Genomic DNA, 21,125 nt, shown 5'->3' on the forward strand with positions numbered 1-21,125 from the left:
TGATGTGATAAGAGTTTTAATTACTTTAAATGTAAATGAAGCACTTTTTCACCATTGCAACTTTGCTGTTCCAGTTTGTTGGTTTTCCTCTCATTGCCGCTCATCACACAGGAAACACTGGTGACTCCAATTTACTGTTAGGATTTGAGGGGCAGCAGAAAAACGCAATACATCAAGTGAACATCCATCATTTTTACACCCATCACACTTACTGAAAACAGAATTAGGAGCCATTATTCAGGTGGCCGAAAGAAGACACCCGTCCAGCCAATTTCTGTCCCAAAAAAAAGGATAAAAATGGGCTGAGGGGTGTTGTTGAATAATACAATTTGTCCTTGCTAAACATGCTTCCCACAGGCATCCGTCCATTTTTGTGTTTGCTTGTTTATTTCTGATCCCGGACTCCTGAACGCAGGGACCTACGAGCGGGACTTGAACGCAACACAATCTCACTTTAATTGACCTTTAGTGGTTACACACACTGTTGCATGTCTTTATATCTAATAGGAGGCAATAACACTCCAGTCATTCAGGAGTGGATGAATAGAGCCGATGATGAATGATGAACGGATGTGGATAGACACAGGAGAAAAAGAAATGATGATTCTATGATTTATGGTTCAGAAGATACATTTGATGGGTTTTTGGATCACATCCAACCGCCCATCAAAGGCTAAAGGCACCAGACACTCTGAATACAATAAATGCATACACATAGGCTCCAAGTTTGTTTATTATGGAAGAGCATAACAAGAACAATAAGATCAAAATGAATGCATGCAAAAACTTTCAATTTACAAAAAACAAATCACCCTTCAAATGTAAAACTGCACTGCCATAGCTGCACCGAGAATTCTGCCTTTCTAAAAGAACATTTCAGTTCAATCTGCCACCTGGGACTTAGGAACAGGAAGGACTTTGTGGACGGTTGATTATTGTAAATTCCCTTATTTCTAAATATTCAGAAACAAGAAATACATTTAGTTATTCCCCATTTTGGTGGTTATTTTTATTTTATTATGAAGTAGAATGATTAGTGTTTCTAAATCCCAAAGCAAATTAAAAGCAGCACCGTGTTACACCTGCAAGTAGAAATAAATGACACGTGTCTCTCACAGTTTATTAAGAAAGCACTTATTCATAAAGTCACTGTGCCGCCTAAAAGACGCTTTGGAGCCTCACTTCTTCTTTTTCTTGACAATGATCTCAGCCACTCCGTGAACCTGTGTGAGCTGCTCGCAGTCCAATGTGGCCAGTAATTTCCTCGCTCCGTCCTTGGTGGGGACCAATTCCTCAGTCAGAGACATAGAGGCATGACTACCAATATCTCTGCAGGGAGGACAGGAAATGACAGTGACAATCACAGAGATAGACAAGGTGTGTGTGTGTGGGGGGGGGGAAAGAACATGATGTCAAATGTATTTTCCTCTCACCCGAAAAGAATCTTTCGAGGAGCACGAAGTCCCAGTCCCTCCACGTGGAAGATCACTGCCTTCAGAACCCGTGGTAGTGGGTTAGTGAACGAAATCTCTGCGGTCATCTTCTTCCCTACCACAGCCTCTCCGATCGGCTAGAAAGAAAGAGACAAAGAAGAAGAAGGAACTGTGTCAGATCTTCAGATGTGAAATGCCCTGAACTTGCTGTTTGATACGGTGAGTTGTTTGGTTGAACCTTTATGATGAGATCTGGGGTCCTGAGTCGGAAATTGAACTGAGTGGCCACAATCTGCTTGGTTTCTTCCACTCTGCCGGAGAGAGTCAGCAGCAGGGCGGCTTGGTCCACCAGGTGGTCCTTGTAGTCATCGCATTTCAGGGACCACTCCAAGACCTTTACTGTATAGAGAGAGAGAGAGAGAGAGAAGAATGTTCACAGGGCTACAGGAACAACACATTCATGACCCCGGATCCACTCACCCTTATTAGGCAGCAGCTCCACGTCTGTCGTGTCCTTTTTGATTGTGGCCTTGTGGACACCGGTGTAGTACATGATGGACACCCGGCTGTGCAGAGCCACTTTCCGGTTTGCTGAACTGGTGTTTTTCAACACAATGTTTAGCTGCACGTCCCCTCCCATTTGAGGACCGTCACCATCCATGGTCACCTCCACAAAGGTGTCCTCTGCTGGGTTGGAAAACTTCTCAGACTTGGATCCATAGCGTTGTGCCGTTTCCACAGCGATGCGTTCCTCCTCTGAGCCTGTCAAGACATGTAGAGTTCATTTGATACTGATGCAGAACCTTTAGAACTACAAAAGACTGACTTGGAGGTTACTTAGTCTCTATTATCTAAGGAATACAACTGCCAACTGTCAGATCAACACAAAAGTAGTTTGGGTAACTTCTTCACATAGTCAGAAAGCACACCATCCTTCAGTTGCTCTCTGGTTGTTTGACGTTAAAAGGGCCTTAGAATTGAGGACTGAAATTACAATTGGTCCACAAATGCTGTAATGTTGAGTGTGTGTACAGGGCAGTGTCACAGCTCCGGCCCAATTTATAGGTCAGTGTTTGTGTTTTGGTCTTAGTACCTTCAGGATGTTTGTAGAGGTGTGTGACGTCAAAGCGCTCCTCAGAGCCCACAGCCTTGGTGCTGATGGCGTGACCCACAGTGTTTTTCTCAGAGTGAAACGGAGTGAAGGTCCCATCTTCAGTACGCACCCAGAATACTCTATCACTGTTCACCTACAGAGAGACAGAGAGAGAGAGTGGGAGACAGAGAGAGAGAGTGGGAGAGAGAGAGGGAGAGAGAGAGAGAGAGAGAGAGAGAGAGAGAGAGAGAGAGAGAGAGAGAGAGAGAGACAGAGACAGAGACAGAATTAGAATATTAGAGTTGAACAGCTGTGAGTTGTCAGTGCACACATGTGAGGCATATGGCTCAGTATCACAAACAATTTGGAACATCAAAACAAAACAACAGGCAGGATGTCAGTCATTCCTGTAGGTCATGGATACGCAGAGATAAAAGGTATTTTAAAGCTTTTTCCACTGTGTACAACTCTGAACTGATCTGTGAGCATAAAGCCTGTGGATCTCTGTCTAGATGTTTGATCTTAAGTGTTTACAAACCTCGGCAAACACAAACTGACAGTCATATTTGTTATAGACCAGCCCGTTGCGGATGGCAGTGAGAGAAGCAGGGCCGCAGCGGAAGGTGCCCTGGCTGGTCTCCTGAGGGGTGGAGTCCACCGCCTGCCAGCCTCCCATTCCCGGCGGCAAGTCTGAGCGAACCATCCAGCAGTCGTTCCACACATGGTAGTTCCTGAAGAAGACAAAGAGGTGAAGGTGATGCACGCTGTCCATGACAGAGCGCCGTAAGTGAAGCAACCTGTCTGGTAGAGAGAGAGTGCCCACCAGATGCTGTCATCGTTGAGGTGATCTAACACCTCCATGTTTTCATCAAAGTACAAGTCGGTTGTCAAAGAGACGTCTGTGTCGTGGGCAGAGTTGAAGTTGGTCACAGAACGAGTGGGGATACCCAAACATCGCAACACTGCAAAGAAGAAGGATAAGCAAAGCATTAGCTACCAGTCTGTGTGTACACACTTCAACACACACACACACACACACACGTCTCAGATGACACAGTAGCTGACCTGTGGTGGTGACGCCAGAGAACACCCAGCACTGGCCGTATCTCACTGCTTTTTTGGTTGACATGTACTCTTTTAGGATTTCCAAGCTGCCAGTCCAAGCTGTTGGAGATGTTCCACCCCAATAGCTGCCGGACCAGTTCCCTTTAATGACACCAGCGTCGTCCTGTTCGTTGATCTGAGCAAAAGGGGATTTTTTATCATCGTTTCAGTTTGACCTCTAAAGTCGGGCCTACTCATTTCCAAACCCACTTTGCATGTCAAAGGATTGAAGCATAACTGTCAATAAGTGTGACTGTGCTTGTAGGGCTTTTGGTTTTAAGCCGTTCCACCCGTCTTGCCTCCCAGCAGGTATTGGCTTCTTTGTTTTGGCACCACCATTGTCCTCCTGTCCTCCCCCACATTTTGAGAACCTTGTCTGCATTTGTACATTGTATTTCCCAATGAATCACTTAAACTGTCACTTTTACTTTGACTCTCTCAATTATTGGTTGTCATGCGTGTTGCTGTCCCTGACCAAAACAGGGATGTAAACAGGAGATGGAAATTAATTGAATCCATCCGAATTCATTTTGGGGCTGCACACTCACACTCACACTACAGGGAAGGGGCTGATGGATGTGAAGGGTTTATTAAGGGCAGGTAAGATGCTGTTAGGATTCCAGCTCCAGAGCAAATGTTCCATGCATGTATGTAGGACGGTCTCACCATGGCAGAGATGACTCGCACCACATTCACAGGGTCTCCACACCCAGATGCAGGGATGCCGCTTATTTCCAGGATAAACAAGGAAGCAGCAAGTATTCCTTCATCAAACTGTTGACAAAAGAGGAGCAGAAGAGAATATGAGTTTCCTCCACTAAGAGAATCCCTCCCTTGCCAGGAGACCAAACAGCGCACTCACCTGTGCAAAGTCCCAGTTCCTCGCTCCTATTTGATGCTGTGTGCCGTAGTATAATTGCCCGACGTCGTTCATGATATACTCCTTCCTCTCTGCTTCGGAATCCATGAACACTGTGTCCTCTGGCAGACAGGGAACACACAGGCACATATTTACAAAGTGTCTTCACTGACAAGCTGCAATAGAGGAGAGTAAGAATACAACCAAATATCTTGCCCCTTACCTTCGCACCAGGGGTTGAACAGCATGTAGATATCATTAGCTGGGTCGTGTGGGGAGAGATACTCGCCGTCCGGGCAGCTCGTCTCCACAGCCAGCTGATATCGACCTATGACTGCTGTAGACAGAGAGTTGACTGACAGCTGTAGCCGGTTTCCATCCTTCTTCACGATTGCAGCTTCCCAGCGGTCGTCCTGCAAGTCTTTAACCAGTGGGACGATAACGTGGGTTTTCTTTGCCACTGTTGGGAGAGTCCCTGTGTGAAAGTAAAGAGACAGAAACAACATCAAACACACACACACCGAACACACACCTAGTCTGAGAAGAGTTTCTGCTTATTCCTCGGGATAATTATGCCGGTTGTGGTTTTTGATGAGCTGCCAAGCGGGAGATGAACCGGGCACAATTTCAAGCAACACCTGTAACGCTAAGTGCCACGCCTTAATAAACACAAAATAAGCCTAGAGACAATATTGATCGCACCATGTTGTCCTTTTTTCTGCTCCACTGTGTCTTGCAAAACTATAGTTATAATTTCTGCCAGGTGATATCATGACCTCAGAAGCTCCTCATCTCTCCTACTCGCTCCTACTGGTGAAGACAGTATCTGACAGTATCAGTATCTGAGCGGGATGCTTTTACCCGCTCGGCTCTTTGATGACAAATGTGGCGTGAACATTTCCTCCACAGTGAATACAGATAAAGGAATCACTCACTTTCAGGGTTTTGGCCACTGACATCATGAGTTTACGTTGCTGGCTGTCAGCACAAATAAATGTCTCTCTTCACAACCTGCAGTTAGGAAAATGCATAAAATGTAATGTAATGCGAGGAAAGCTGGTGTGACGCCAAGCCGACTGTTTAGTGAGGGAATGGGACACAGATAGAGAAGAGCCAGCGTGTAAACAGGTGGTGGTAAAAAGCTAGTGGATGGTTGTCACTTGTCACGTTGACAGGGTCTTTAGTTGGAGTAGGACTGAGGACTGGGAATCAGTGGAACACCCTTCCTGGAGCTATAGCAACCAGACCTGTTGCTATAGCAATAGCATCCAAACATCTCTCTATATAGCACTCTGTCTAGCTGTACTACATGGAAGGAATAAGGCAGAGTCCGTATGATGGACATTTATTCCATTTTCAGCATGGAGACTGTTTGTCCTCCTCTTGGTTTCTATGTCTCCCACATCCATCAGCTTTCCTGTCTGTCTCATGCGTGCCAACAAGATAGGGAAGTCTTAACTCTGGGTCACGCAGAAAACATGTGAGTTTCGGTTTGGCTGTCTTGTGCCAATCCAGTTTCCCCCACTTCCTCTTACAGTTACAGACTAGACAAGCAGGGAACTCCTATTACACAATTCAGTATGTGTAAGCGTGACCATAGCCTATGGAATGATGTCATTCATCTTCACCTCATAGATGCATTCATGTTCCAAACAAGCCAGGTTGCCGTGGTGATTCCTATCAAAGAGACCGAGCTGACTGACGAACCTGTTTTGAGTTCCAGGTGAAGCTTGTCAGTGCTGGAGTCAAAGGGCTGAGAGAGCGTGAGCCACATCATGAACGTCTGCCCCCTGCGGATGATGAGGTCGTCACCATCGTAGAGCTGTGTGTGGTGCTCCGTGCGGTTCTGTCCTTCCTGGCTCTTCATCAGGTCTATGGACAGCACTTTAAGAAGCATATCTGTGGAAACAAATGTAACGATATTACAGCCGGTGACTTGGTTGGTTTCATGAGTGACAGGCACCGTCAAGTGGAAAGCTGCACGCGGATGAGGATGAACTTACTGTGGGAAGTGTAATGAAGTGTGTGTGTGTGTGTGTGTGTGTGTGTGTGTGTGTATCTTCTGTTTCTCAGCCATTTGCATCTTTTCCCACCTATGACTCCTGCTGCACACTGGGCCCTTCTCGGGGAGGGGGAGTCTCTCTTTGAATTGCCTCTCAACAGCTCCTTGCTCCTTTTTTCCTGAGGGCTGTGGGCTGGCAGGCTTTTGCAAAGAAAGATGTGGTAACAATAGCTCTTGACAGGAGCGGAGCATTGGTTGAGCAATAGTATTGGTTTGGTTTCACCTCATACGGTGCCAAAAACCTGTCTGGCTCTACTCAGTGTGCATATCGTTCCAGGATTTAAGTGCAGTAATTATGGATGGAGTGCTTTCTTTAGGGCTTTAGAGGGCGGAGATATAACATCTAGGCTTAAAATGTAGGATTTGCATTTAATATTGAGATGAAACACACACACATATTTCTCTCATAAAGTGAGGAACTTGTGCTGAATAAAATGTTTACAAATCTGTGGCACTGTAGTGTTTTAATAAAGTGAAGACTGAATAAATGCTCTACTGCTTTCTTTAATCTTACGTGAGTGAAGCAGCCTGCAACTACACCGACTGTCAATCATTACATTACAACTATAAACTGGTGGAGTGGAACATTCAGTTAATGAATATTAAATATTTTTCAACTGTACAGTGACTGATGGGGTGGTGATGCAGGGGGGGGAGGGGGACAAACGCAGGGACAGGGTTGAGACAGGGTTAAGGACTGTGGGGACAGGGTTGGCGTTAGTTGGGGACAGGTTTGGCGTTATTTGGGGACATGTAGGGGCGGAGTGGGGACAGGTTGGCGTTAGTTGGGGACATGTAGGGACAGAGTGGGGACAGGTTGGCGTTAGTTGGGGACATGTAGGGACGGAGTGGGGACAGGTTGGCGTTAGTTGGGGACATGTAGGGACAGAGTGGGGACAGGTTGGCGTTAGTTGGGGACATGTAGGGACGGAGTGGGGACAGGTTGGCGTTAGTTGGGGACATGTAGGGACGGAGTGGGGACAGGTTGGCGTTAGTTGGGGACATGTAGGGACGGAGTGGGGACAGGTTGGCGTTAGTTGGGGACATGTAGGGACGGAGTGGGGACAGGTTGGCGTTAGTTGGGGACATGTAGGGACGGAGTGGGGACAGGTTGGCGTTAGTTGGGGACATGTAGGGACGGACTGGGGACAGGTTGGCGTTAGTTGGGGACATGTAGGGACAGAGTGGGGACAGGTTGGCGTTAGTTGGGGACATGTAGGGACAGAGTGGGGACAGGTTGGCGTTAGTTGGGGACATGTAGGGACGGAGTGGGGACAGGTTGGCGTTAGTTGGGGACATGTAGGGACGGAGTGGGGACAGGGTTGGCGTTAGTTGGGGACAGAACTTCATCCCTGTGCAACTCTCTACCATCAAGCTCGCTGCCACCAGTTGCAGGCTTCTCGCCATTCACTTCCTCCTTCTCCTCCTCATCAGTCCCTGTGACCAGTGTATCTGTGATGTCATCATCACTTGGCCTAGGACAGCAGCAAGGGCAGTGCACACGAAGCCATTGACGGCAAGCACCTTCTTTAATATCTTCCTCCTCCTCCTCCACTTCCGTCATGCTTGCGTCTGGGACCTCCGCCTCTGCCGACACGAACGATGGGAAGCGTCCAGGAGGAAACCGTCCTGTGAGTATGTGGGCTGGGGCTGGGGTTGGCGTTGGAGCTAGAGCAGCCATCCTGAGCACAACACAAGGGAACAGACAAACAGAGACAAACATTCATCAGAGGACATTGACGAGATGCAGTTGTTGATTTAAACTACTCTGACTATGGCAACCACGGGTACATCAGCACCTTTAGGACAATGTTCCAAGAGATGGAGGAAAAGACATCAGCTACACGGCAGCCTAGAACACACTCAGACTCTTCAGACTGAGACCAATAACATCTTTTAGTCAGAAACTTACAGAGTGAAACTAAATGTCTAAGTCGAGGCTTTTGTCTAAAGTCATCTTGGATCTCTCACCAGAGGACACACTGTAAGTTCTGAATGAATTACTTTGAAACAAGATTCTGCTGCTTGAAAGAACTTTGTGTGCTTTGGAGTTTGGACTTTTAAAATCTGGAGGTTCCAGGGAACAACGGCAACACCTTTCTGAGACGATTGTGAACATTTGTGTAAGTTAACTGAGCTTTTAATGTAACTTTGTATGTAGAGGAGCTTTTAGACACCATAGGGGCTCATTCAATAACCTGAAGGTCACGACCCTAGATCCTTCATAAACCGTCTACATTCCTAGATCTCATTGGACAAAACAGAATCTGAATAACCAAAGCTGATAATCATCTCTTTCTGTATTCACATGCAATGACATTTAACCAGCGATTCATGTGACTGCGAGGACAGTTAATAGTTGAAGGCAAAACACACTCGGCAGGTTTGTCTTGTTCTATTCCTGTCCTCGGCCAAAGAGAACGGCCTTGTTGTGTCTTTATTTGCCTGTTAGAACAGTCTAATCTGCACACAAGCCTCCGCACTGCAACCTGTAACAATAACACATCATATGTAATACACACCTAGCTTAAAACATGTGTAAACATTGTCTCTATACACATGCAACAAGCATCACCTCAGCTACGCAATATTGGGTTATGCATGATTGTCTTTGTTTCTCTGGAGCCGACCGACAGCTTCGGGTGGAGTTGTTTGTTAATGGATAACCAGCTCAGCGGGCACATCTGAGCCCAGCTGATTCGGTGAGGGAGGAGGAGGAGAAGGAGGAGGAGAAGGAGGAGGAGGAGAGGGATGACAGAAGAGACACAGAGAAGACACCAGAGAAGTAGGGGGCTCCCCCTTGAAGGCTCAACACAGGTCAAACAGGGACAGAGCTCCATTGATGCAGGAGGAGATCCTCAACACGCCGCCAAGTGGAGCACAATGGGCTTTTAGATGGGTGACCTCTACATAAAGTGCCACTCCCACACACAGGTACTCACACTGCCTCAATTCTTTATTCTACGCTGCAACATTTGGTTAAAAGCGACAGACAGTCTATTCTGATGCACAGTGCAGTGGACCCATTCCCTCCCAGTGTAGCACTCTACAACAGCATAAGCAATCAGCATGGTGTCAATGCGGTGCTTGTTTCTATGTAACCTGGATTTAAAAATAAACTCTTTCACACAAACCTTCCCACTAAATTGTCACGTTACACAAAAACCTGTGTAATGAGACAGTTTGGTTCAGGGCACAACCCTACAAACTGGAAAGGAAAGTGGAAATAGAATGTAGAGAGCATCTGCCTCAGCACCGGAGCTGAGCAGGTTCAGGGACCGCATGAGACGGGAACGTGCTGATTAAAAATCTGCCGTGCCGTAATTCACTCCGGCGAAACATGGAATCAAATCAACGGCGCTCCAGTAATCTGTTGAATGCAACAGATATTTGCACTAACACACACACACAGATGAGAGTTCTGACATCTGAACCACTTATAGATCTGATGTTTCCCCACTGAATCCATCTGCAACTGGACTCTGTTTGCATTCACTCAATCAGCTACACTCGAGTGTGTCACTGCTGGTTTGGCAGGTGTGTTACCTGCGAGGTCACTGGGTTCACTCCCAGGATATCAGATCAAATATACTCTTTACTCTCTATGCTATTAATCAATGTCGACTCTTTTCCATGAGGAAGGCGATGATCGGTAATCAACCACATCTAATCTTAAGATCGTGTCTTAAGATCGAGCCTCTAGGCTACAGGTTTGATCAGAGAAACACAGACAGGTTCACTGTTTAACATCAGAAAGACCATTAGATTGTAATCATCATCCACATTCAGACAGAAGTTTATATTGGTTTGCAAAGATTTTAAACAAACAAGAGATTTGTTTTGAAGTTGTTCTGCATGAGGAAGTGCAGGAAAACTAGCCCTCTCTTCCTTGAAAGTAATCTAAACAAATATGCAGAAAACCCAGTATATGCAGTGCAGCTGTGCTGTAAGAGATCAACCAGCACACACATTAACATTAAAGCATTGTCTAACAAACTTAAAGATGCATTGACAGACATGCATAAGATCCTGTTGAAATATGACTGTGATCTTATCTCTGACAGCCAGAGTTCCCTTTCCTCTAGATTTGACACAAAGAGACAAGTTAATATTGTGATCAACATGAAACACAACAAAGCAAATGTCTAGCTGCCAAAAATGACAAAAGACTCAAAGACACTCACTCAGTTCAGTAGACACTTAAACACCCTGTGACTGGAGGAAGGACAAGTGTGTGTCTGCTGTGCGTCTGTGCAGCTCCTTTATGTGGCGCACAGACACGCCTTCATGCCACAAAAACGCACAGCACCCACAGTCAAGCATGGAAGCCACTCAGTATCATGATCTGTACTGTACTGACGCATCGCACACAAAAAACACAGTTTGGCGATAAATACCGGAAACTGTTTTTCTTTCCAGTTTCTTTCAGTATGAGCTGACTCAGGTGCTGTTAAGGCCGAATGTGCTCCACTCTGGACTTACATTCATCGTTTCATCCACATTATTTCATACTCAGGTACAGGCACAGGCAAGTAAAGTGTTAAACCTGAGCTGAAGCTGCTTCTCTCCATCACACAGTCCACAGTGATACAGAAATAATGGATTTACAGAAGTGTCATAATTATTAGGGGATACAGAGAAGATAATCTGTTATGATCTATAATAAGAATGTTATTTAGATGAATGACTGAGGGAGCACGTCTGTAATGATTGTCTCACTTCTCTTATTGAAACCCCGCCCTTTGTGCTGTGAGCCGATGGGTCACATTTGGCAAAAGTCTGCATCATTTGAATAGATTCGTTGAGGATAGGTGACAGTTTGCCCTTCAGCACAGAACGCCACAGCAACCAGGTAAAACAAACACGAAACAACAGGTTGCCCTCGCAAGCTTGTTGGATTCCTCTGTCACGGCTGTATACTCTGGCGCTGCAGCTCTGGAGCGGTGCCATGGCCTCCATCGCTCCAAACAGGCAGGACGGCTTAACCACAGTGAACAAAGTGTTGCGCCGATGCAGAGGGGGAGGAATTAAGAGAAGTTCAATTCAAATGATCTTGACTTGACTTGCCAGGGGGTTCCTTCCGCCCCCTCAGCTCCCTCCGCCCCCTCAGCTCTGAGTCAGCGCCTGGGCAGAAAACCCGACAGGTAAGTGTGCGGGTTAATTGAGATAAGAACCGCTCCCAACAAGAGAGTCCATGAACAAGGCTGTAGGCTCATATTGTCTGTAAAAACTCGGCACAAACTATTTCAATGTTTAAATGTGACACCGTAGATTCATGCACCTACATGGTAATAGTTTTTAATTCAATTACACGACCCTTTGTGTGTTCAGAGAGCATAAGCCGCTGTTATGAATCAGGCATTAATGACACACCCTGACTTAGGCTCAATTACTGCAATGGCCTGTCCTGCTCCTTAGGTCATGTATTTCAGTGTCTACGGTTTATCCATTGTTTTATTTTGTTGTTCTCTCCTCTCCTCTCCTCTCCTCTCCTCTCCTCTCCTCTCCTCTCACTCCAGATGTTTCACTTCTTGCTCTTGTGTGTTTCCCACCTGTGTGATCATCTGATTGCTCAGTCACCTGCTCTTCATTATCCTTCCCTCTGTTGTGTTCTCAGTGTGTGTGTTCCCTGCGCTCTGTGCCAGGTTATCTTTGTTCCTCGTGCTCCAACATTATTTCCTTTTGTTTGTTCTTTATATCTCTTTATTTTGGAGTTTTGCCTTCAGCGTTCCCCTGTCGGGTTTGATGCATTTCTTTGTATTGATTTCCTGTGAACTGAACCAAGACTTTTTGACTCTACTTGCTCTTGAGAACCGCCTCGTGCATTTTGAGTCCACAATCTGTTGGTACCAGCGGGACAATTATGTGTTCAGACAGGCCGCAGCTCAGGTCACACAGGAGTCAGACCACCAAGCTACCATGCAGGTGTGTGTGTGTGGGAGTTTCTGGCACAGGAAAATCTCAAATCTCACCTCTGCTCTTCATTTTATACCCCTCCAGACAAATACTGAGTGTGATTGGTTAGTAAACTCATGCGCTCAGTCCCAAACCTATACATTGACCTGTGGTATGAAATTGGTAAACGTGGCCTAACGAGACACTAATTGCTCTTCTGGGAACTCTGGAGATCCACAGGTTTCCTTGATTATTCATATGCAGGAGTTTAATTGCAGTCAGACATTGACTCTGGGCTGATTTAATGTTTATCATTGTAGAAGTGAGAGAAAGCTCCGCACCACTCTGAGACACGTCAGATGACAACACTCAACACTCACTAATGTACACAGATGTCAAAGGAAATTGTTCAGGTGAAACATTTAGATCCTTCAGATGTCTGCCGATAGCCGACAGGTCAAAGGCCTGGGAACAACACTCACACACACACACACACAGTTACAGTCACACAGCTACTGGGCACAGCAGGAACTCATGTGACTGCGCTCACCACACTCTCAGGAAGTGGGTGCTGAACAAACAGCCACAAACACAAGATACAGGGCAACATTGAGCAAGTAAAGTGCAATCCATCTGAACCAGTCTGACAGCTACGTCTCATTTCACGAGTCACGGACATGACAGACGCTGGGCTCAGGTGTCCACGTACGAGGACGCCAGGCACCGCAGCAGAGCCTTCCTCTATTTTCCCCAGAAACCATCAAAAACAAAACAAAGCAGTCATCGCCAATGCATTGTTTTTCTCATATTTTATGCATTTATTTATCTATGATTGAATGAATTTAAGCACAAGAGGGAGGACAAGAGGTGAAGCAAGGACTTGGTTATCTTGGTGATCAAATATTTACAATCCAAGCTGCAGCTCTAGTTACGATGATGATGATGACACAACAATATAAACTACATCACCACTGACTCAAAGCTGAAGCTAGTGTGTGTGGTGAAATGTTCTCCAGCCTCAGCAGCAGGTACACACACACACGCGTGCACACGCGTACACACGCGTACACACACACACACACACACACACACACACAGAGGAATAAACCACACACGTGAGCCTCATTAGAAGGCAGTGACCTGATGTGCGCTCCTTTATTCCAGGATCAGTGAGTTACTGTGCAACAGTACAGAGCCGTGTTGTAAATGCTTTACACAACTTTAAAAAATGTCTATGAGCAACGACGCAGGCTGAAGCTTTGTTCTCCAGATTCAACCTTTGGACAATTTGTATCTTACGTGAAACCAAAAGCCAGCATTGCCGTGCCACAATGAATCCATTTCAGCATGCTTGTGAGACACACACACACATGCACACCAACACACACACAAATGGAGGCTTTTCTGTGACGGTGTTAGAGCGAGGTGGCTGCAGAGGTTGCAGTGATTGACATTCACCCAAACAAGTGGAATAAACAGTCAGGACACTTGGGAAACAGCCACTTGCTTGTTTGTCAGGAGCACAGTAAAGACAGAGAGATGAAAGTGTTGATGGCAGAGACGGCTGCCCGGCGTGCGTCTGATCAGAGCAGCAGGTCTGTGACCGAGGGCAGCAGCTCGGCCAACTCAGACTCCACGTTGGCCGTCTGAGTGACAGGGTTGCCGCGGAGATCAAGCCGCTTCAGATTGGGACAGGTGGCCAGCGGCTGAAGCTCCGTCAGAGAAGAGATTTCTGAGAATTTGGGTTAAAGATCAAGATTTCAAAAATGACGACCGATGTCATAAATGCCATTCATCCCCTTATAAAACTGAAACGCTCTGAGATCAACGTCACACAACTCACACGGAGACAGGTGTCACATGTGGACTTGACATTTAGTCTGGAGGAGAAGTGGATTCTCCAGTTCTGAGCCAGTTGTGCAAAACCAGCCTCACATGACTCATCCTCACTGCCTCAATGCATATCTACTGCCAGGTGAGTTCACTGGCACGCTCAGGCTTTGTGCTCCTATAATCAAGACCATAAATTATTATTATTATCTTTTTAATGTGATAGAACAAATTGGGTACACACCTAAACCCCTCCATTAAGGCTCAGCTCAGACACACACAGGACTAAAGTTCCTTCATGTTTCCTAACGACGCCATTTGCTCGGTGAAATTGCGGCGTTGATCTTGTTTACGTGATTGCTTAACAAATGTTTGTGCCAAACGAAACCAACTCTTGTCTAACTTGTAGACGAGTCTCATCACTGCAGCTTAAGGCATTAACAGGTGATTAAAATATTTACCACGGCAACATCAAGCCCAGGCTCACGCCCATCACACATTTACTTTGCCAACTATACCGTGTGATTAACACACACACACACACACACACACACACACACACACACACACACACACACACACACACACACACACACACACACACACACACACACACACACACACACACACACACACACACACACACACACACACACACACACACACACACACACACACACACACACACACACACACACACACAGAGGAAGGATACTGTTATTCTTCAAGAGGAGCTCCTCCAGTTTAGGAAGATGATAAAGTCCTTCCAAGTTTTCTATAGAGTTGTTTTCAGCTTCCAGGACCTGCGACAGAACATTAATATGCGTGAGGCGTTCAGGGGACCGGCACAGGAAAAGCCCGTTGATCACAGGCCTATATGAATTGCAGATTTAATCACCTCCAGGCACTGCAGCATGGCAAACTGAGGAGGAAGACGCCGCAGCTGATTGGATGACAGATTGATGTGGGTAACCAGTAACAGCTGGTCCAGGTGGCAGAGAGTGGTGAGATTCTGATTTGGGGAGAGGAGAGAGTGAAATGAGTTTCCATTAGACTTTCCCATAAGATAGAAAAAGAGTTTCATCACAATAAGACCCAAACCCACCTTGTCTGAAATGCTGAAGACGCGTACTTCAGCGTACTCCATCTTCAGGATGGTGTTCTCAACCATAAACTTACTGCACAGGTCGCCGTAATAGGCGGCGCGCATGGAATCCACTTCCTGTGTGACAAAGAGTCAGAGAGTTCACTAAGGGATCTGAGCCGGCTCTGTTCCCAAACACACCTGAGCCGTCAGGACTCACTCTGAGCGTCTGGAAGTGAGACAGCGTCTGCTTCTCATAGCCCAGGGGGTCCAGCGCCCTCATCAGGAGGATGATGGTCAGCAGACACCCTGTGGAGAGGAGGTTGTCAGCGGTAACGTGGACACAGGAACATGCTGGTTCATTATTCAGCTCTATAAAGGAGACGGGAGCGTGTGTGCGTGTGTGTGTGTATGTGACGGACGTGCTTACACTTATTCAGAGGCTCCAGTTCGAGGAGCTGATTGCAGGAATCCAGCTCCGACTGCAACACCGAGGTCTTTTCTACCGAGAGCTCGCTCCTGCACACACACACACACACACACACACACACACACACACACACACACACACACACACACACACACACACACACACACACACACACACACACACACACACACACACACACACACACACACACACACACACACACACACACACACACACACACACACACACACACACACACAGTTGTTAGTCCTGAAAACAAAGTACACAATACGCCGCTGTCGTGGCAACACCATACCTGAACAGTTCTTGATCGGTGGCCGAGTCTCGACACCAACTCTCAGTTCGACCTGAGGGAATGATGAGAGATGAAGGAGATTGCTGGTGAGCTCCTGATAGAACTCTGATAAACCCTGAAGGAGACAGGAAGTGTGTGTGTGTGTGTCTCACCCGTGTACAGAGCACAGTCTCTGCGGGTGTGTTTCTCAGTCCAGTGCACGGTCAGGTTGTGCTCATTGATGATGTCACTGATGGACCCAGGAGGCAGATCACTTATCTGAGCCGGTGTTAAGGCGGACGAAACCGGTTTATAAGGAAGAACCGAGAGAGGGAAGGAGTTTGGACGCTTCTTCATTCCTCTCAGGTACGCCGAGGGAAATCAAGCCTGACCTGGATGAAAGCAGCAGTTTGGAGTCTCTTACCTTCACATTCAGGTGTTTACTCATGGAAATTGCTCTGCTGAGGTCATTAACTAGACTACTTAAGAAAAGAAACACTGTCTTGCTCGAGCGTATTAATGGAGCCATGAAGGTGAAGCAAAACATGTGAATAAGTTCTAGAGTTGATGACTGATAAGGCTGATCCTGACAGAGATCAGACTCAGTGCTCAGTATGAAGTGCCTTGCTGAAGGACACACAAAGAGACGAGATTCTTCCTCTTATAGCTGTCTGATTGAAAGATTATGTGTGTGTGCTAATACAGAAAGTCTCAAACATTCACAGCGTTCCATTGCACATCACTGATCAAAGATTCAAAGATGCTATGATGCCTATGCCTTTGACAAAACACAAAGGATACCCAGACGGGGCTGTGTCTAAAGCCTGGATGGACGCTCCTCCATTTCACTCGCTTGGGCTGACCGTCCACGATGAGCATGAGGCCGCCGGACTGAGCCTGAGGGGGGGGGGGAGAGGCAGGAAGTGAGCGCACTGGGAGAACGTGAGGTGAAGATCAAAGAGAGGAGGTGACGGTGCTGCATACACACATTTACAGGCCTGGAGAAGGCGACGGCCACTCTCTCCTCCTCCCGACTCACATACACACAGCTGATTATCTCCTCACGCTCGGCTGGGAACAAACACACACCTTAAGTTCGCCTGTGAGACGTTAACAAAACAAACCACAGCTAATATGTGACACACACACACACACACACGCACCTCTGCCCAGCAGCCAGCGGTAGTAGAACCAAGCACTCTGGTCATTAGGGTCGGTGAAGAAAGCGTTCTGGACGAGCTCATACTCTGGAAAACACAAGATACAATCAAAAAGAATGTAAAGCAGCAACTAAAGCTATCAGACATCTAAAGCTCTAACGAAGGTTTATTGTAAATCATTGAATGTACTGATTAAAAAATGAAGATCGCTCGTTAGTAATGTCAAAACTTTATAACAGTTGAATGAAACACTTTCTAGTTTCTACTTGTTTACAAACTGAGAGAAGAAGCAGGAGCAGGTTGTCAGTTCCTCTCTGTAAGGCTCAGTCTGCCCCCTGTGTGTCTCCTCTCAGTACTGCTGCCTAGACAACCTGGCAGCCGTTTACCTTTGAGCAGCTGCTCCTCACAGACGCGGTGGGAGTGGGTCTGCGGCGATGTCGGAGGGGAGGCCCGGGGAGGCTGGCGGGGAGGTGAGGGAGGCTCCGGAGACTGGGGGTGGAGCAGGGGCAGCAGAGTGCTGCGGTAGTGCCAGCTGGAGTAGTTGGAGAAGTTGGAGCCGATGAGGCGGTCGGTGAACGCCAGCTCCTGAGCCACGGCCACGCCAGACATCTTCACAACCATCCGGCGGTAATCCCAGCAATGAACTGGATGAGTGAGAGAGAGGAATTTAGACGGCGGGGGGGGGGGAGAATATTCACAGATGAACTCCCCTGATCCTCCTCCTGCTGCTCAGTTCATCCTCCTCCTCCTCATCCTGCACTCACAGTTGCGGTCGTCCAGACTGAGGCAGCGATCACACAGGCTCAGCTCTCTGGCCCAGTCGGGGCGAGGCAGGCGGGTAGAGACCCAGCCGCGGTGGTGCCAGCTGCCGTACGACTTGGGGTTCATCTTCAGGCACGACTCCAGGAAGGACAGCTCCGACTCGTAGACCTTCTGCACATCGTCTTCCTCCCTGCAACGCACAACCAGACAGGAAGTTAGGATACACAATGAGTGAGGCAACAGAAAGGTGAGGCGCTGAGGGGAAAGGGAGAGATCGAACCTCACAGTCTCCAGGTGCAGCAGGATCTCTCTTCTGTAGTTCCACAGGGTGGCAAAGTCAGGATTGGATGAGAGAAGCTGCTGAGTCAGCTGGAGAGCCTCATCGTCACACACACCTTCCTTCCTCTGTCACACCGGACAAAGACAAAGAGTTTAAGACAAACACACACCAGGGAAGACAAATCCATCACCGTGTACCGAACAAATCCTTATGCCATTAAAGAGGATTCTGCTTATTTTAGAGAGCATGACTCAGCATGAAAACAAGCAGAGAGGCCGACGCTCAGGTCGCTGTGACCGTGGCAACAGGAAGCGACCTTTGTGATGTCATAGGGGTCAGATAAACTCAACCAAAGATTTTAAGGTTAGATTTAGCATAATGATTAGTGCTTTACATAAGACACAACCTGAGTCAGAGGTGTAAGATCAAATCAATTTTAAGGTCATTTGCAAAAGAAATTAAGGAATTCTGGAGATTAGGATTTAAGTGTTGTATCCATCTTATTCTCTGTATTAGAGGAAAGGAGTTCCTCTGTTTCTGGGGACGTTTGTGGGCCTGTGAAGCCTTTTGAGCCACCGAATGTGTGTGTGTGTGTGTGTGTGTGTGTGTGTGTGTGTGTGTGTGTGATTGGGCTATAATTAGATATTTACAGATCAAATTGACGTGAAAATGTAGGTGTTTATCTTTGATTGTGACATGAATAAGAACCATGGATCACCGCGATGCATTCAAAGACCTACAAACCAGGTGAGAATGCAACACTGAACTAAACTAAACTCCTCAGATCCCTTCTTCAGTCATCAGAAACTCTACAGCTTTAAGGACACACAGGACATTCTATAGGCTGGTGTCCTGTGTGTGTTACTTTCGGACTGTGTGTGGGAGGCAGTAGTCGAGTGGGTAGAGCTTCCGCTTAAGAATCGGAGGGTTGCCGGTTTGAGTCCCTGCCGAGGTGCCCCTGCGCAATTGCTCCCCCCTCTGCGAAGGGTGGTAATATAATGTAATGTAAGTCGCTTTGGATAAAAGCGTCTGCCAAATGATCGTAATGTGTGAAGTGTGTGGAGTGTGTGTAGCAGAGTGTGTCAGTGTCGCTGTGGACCTTAGAGAAGCAGGCGTCCCGTGCAGCCACGTAGATCTTCAGCTTCTTCTCTCGCTCCTTCCTCTTCTCCTCCTCCTGCTGGGCTGTGGTTTTAATCTTCACTCTGCCGTGCTGACAAACACACAAAGCTTCACTTCCATCTGCTCTTAATGTGTGTGTGTGTGTGTGAATGTGAATCATTTACTACAGCAGAGTTTAAAACAAAGTGAATAAAGGATCAAAGCTTACCATGGTGTTGGTGTGTGAAGGAGACTTCCCCTGGAAATCTGTTAGAACACACACACACACACACACACACAAACACACACGTACACACACGTACACACACACACACACACACACACACACACACACACACACACACACACACACACAGCTAATAGATTATCACTGAACACATACAGACATAAACCATCAGTGTGAACTATTACAAGTGCCAACAAACACAAACACACACAGAGACTCAGCCTGAAGTTAGCAGCTGCGACACTAACATACACAGGGCTGGGCTCCTTCACACTTCATTCATACAAACAGCGTCAACACGGACCTCAGACTCGACATTCGCTGTAATCAAACACACCGGACACCGTGTGAGAAGCCTACACACACTCACCTGCGCTCTGAGTGTGTGCTTGTTGTTATTTTTCAGATCCCCGTTTGATTTGTCATGTCACCACCACTACTCCGACTACAATTTGTTTGCGTCCGTCCCTTCAATATGACGTCACGCAAGGGGCTTTGCTACAACCGCGATGCTACGTCGCCCCCTAGTGGACAGAATGGAAAGCTACAAGCAGCGTCCGTCCTTATTAATTAATTAATTCAGGTAATTTAATATATATTTATTTTGGACATTGAACAAACAGATAGAGACATGTCTTAGTGTTGTTTCTCAAACCAGTTTTGTTTTTTTGTAAATAAAACACAGATACACAAAAATAGCGCACCGTGTTTTATTTTTAATCCTACCTAGAGACTCTAAAGCGGGGTTTGTCATAATAGGGTCGTTTCACAGCGGGACAACCTTCAACACAAAGACTGACGTCAAAGAGGAAAACAAAGCGAACCACTTTTTATTTTAAAACTTTGAAACCCTGAAGTGATGACAATTTTGACTTTGCCCTATGAAACAACAGCGACAACAACATCAATCTGAAGAGGATCAAAGGAGAGCAGGCACACTTATAATAAAAAGGTAATGTTTTAGCTTCCCCTGGTATCACTGTTAAAAAAAAAGGAGGTTAGGGTTAGTTAAGTATTGACTCAAAATCAAAATCACACTGTAGAAGAGTTTGAGGTGTCACTCGAAAAAGATAGAAGATAAGAAACGACTGTGCTGATGTAAGTCTTCCTAGTCTTTCTACCTAATTACAGAGTTACTGTGGATGAATATCTCACCTAAAGAGCATCGATTTCATCATATTTGACTTTAGGGTGCATGCATCCACAGCTACATCAGCCCAGACAAATTTTACAATTACAGTCCCCTCATGGGAAACTAGAAAATAAGGAGAGACTAAGAGAGGAGCTATTTCTTCCAAAAGGTGAGACTTGAGTGCAGTCCTCTCTAATCCAAATCTGTCTGAAGAGAAGCAAACAACTCCACTGGAGCGCAAAAATAACACTCATTATCTAGACCTGGAAAAACAAACTTGACAACCTCCACAGGGCCACTTCTCTAACTGTCATGTTGGAATCCTGCAATTTCCTCTATTGATAGTTGACCCTGCCCCTCA

The 21,125-nt window shown here is 46.6% G+C and overlaps 2 protein-coding genes across 3 annotated transcripts; both read right to left on the bottom strand.

Moving 5' to 3' along the window:
- Window positions 1–715: 715 nt before the first annotated feature.
- LOC143002994 (protein-glutamine gamma-glutamyltransferase K-like) lies at window positions 716–10,826 on the bottom strand. Of its 2 annotated transcripts, none has more exons than XM_076153444.1 (14): window positions 10,736–10,826; window positions 8,076–8,233; window positions 6,197–6,388; window positions 4,713–4,964; window positions 4,493–4,611; window positions 4,297–4,404; window positions 3,592–3,766; window positions 3,350–3,488; window positions 3,065–3,257; window positions 2,527–2,680; window positions 1,914–2,195; window positions 1,672–1,832; window positions 1,434–1,570; window positions 716–1,329 (listed from the first exon to the last, which is right to left on the bottom strand). In XM_076153444.1, the coding sequence occupies exons 2-14, from the start codon at window positions 8,230–8,232 to the stop codon at window positions 1,179–1,181; spliced, it is 2,220 nt and encodes a 739-aa protein (XP_076009559.1). In that variant the 5' UTR covers window position 8,233; window positions 10,736–10,826; the 3' UTR covers window positions 716–1,178. The 2 variants fall into 2 exon arrangements, with proteins under 2 accessions (XP_076009559.1, XP_076009558.1); XM_076153443.1 differs by having other exon boundaries at window positions 7,920–8,233.
- Window positions 10,827–13,571: 2,745 nt separating this feature from the next.
- On the bottom strand, window positions 13,572–20,095 carry rabggta (Rab geranylgeranyltransferase subunit alpha). Its single transcript, XM_076153527.1, has 17 exons — window positions 20,003–20,095; window positions 19,615–19,652; window positions 19,387–19,497; window positions 18,288–18,412; window positions 18,010–18,197; window positions 17,632–17,889; window positions 17,249–17,332; window positions 17,074–17,156; window positions 16,887–16,982; window positions 16,259–16,364; window positions 16,107–16,158; window positions 15,791–15,879; window positions 15,581–15,669; window positions 15,382–15,498; window positions 15,175–15,288; window positions 14,992–15,079; window positions 13,572–14,178 (listed from the first exon to the last, which is right to left on the bottom strand). Exons 2-17 carry the CDS (start codon window positions 19,615–19,617, stop codon window positions 14,030–14,032), a joined length of 1,752 nt encoding a protein of 583 aa, XP_076009642.1. The 5' UTR covers window positions 19,618–19,652; window positions 20,003–20,095; the 3' UTR covers window positions 13,572–14,029.
- Window positions 20,096–21,125: the final 1,030 nt, after the last annotated feature.

This window comes from Genypterus blacodes, unplaced genomic scaffold (genome assembly GCF_046128005.1).
Source record: "Genypterus blacodes isolate CSIRO-AG114 ecotype Tasmania unplaced genomic scaffold, CSIRO-AGI_Gbla_v1 ptg000058l_1, whole genome shotgun sequence".
NCBI classification, from domain to species: Eukaryota; Metazoa; Chordata; class Actinopteri; order Ophidiiformes; family Ophidiidae; genus Genypterus; species Genypterus blacodes.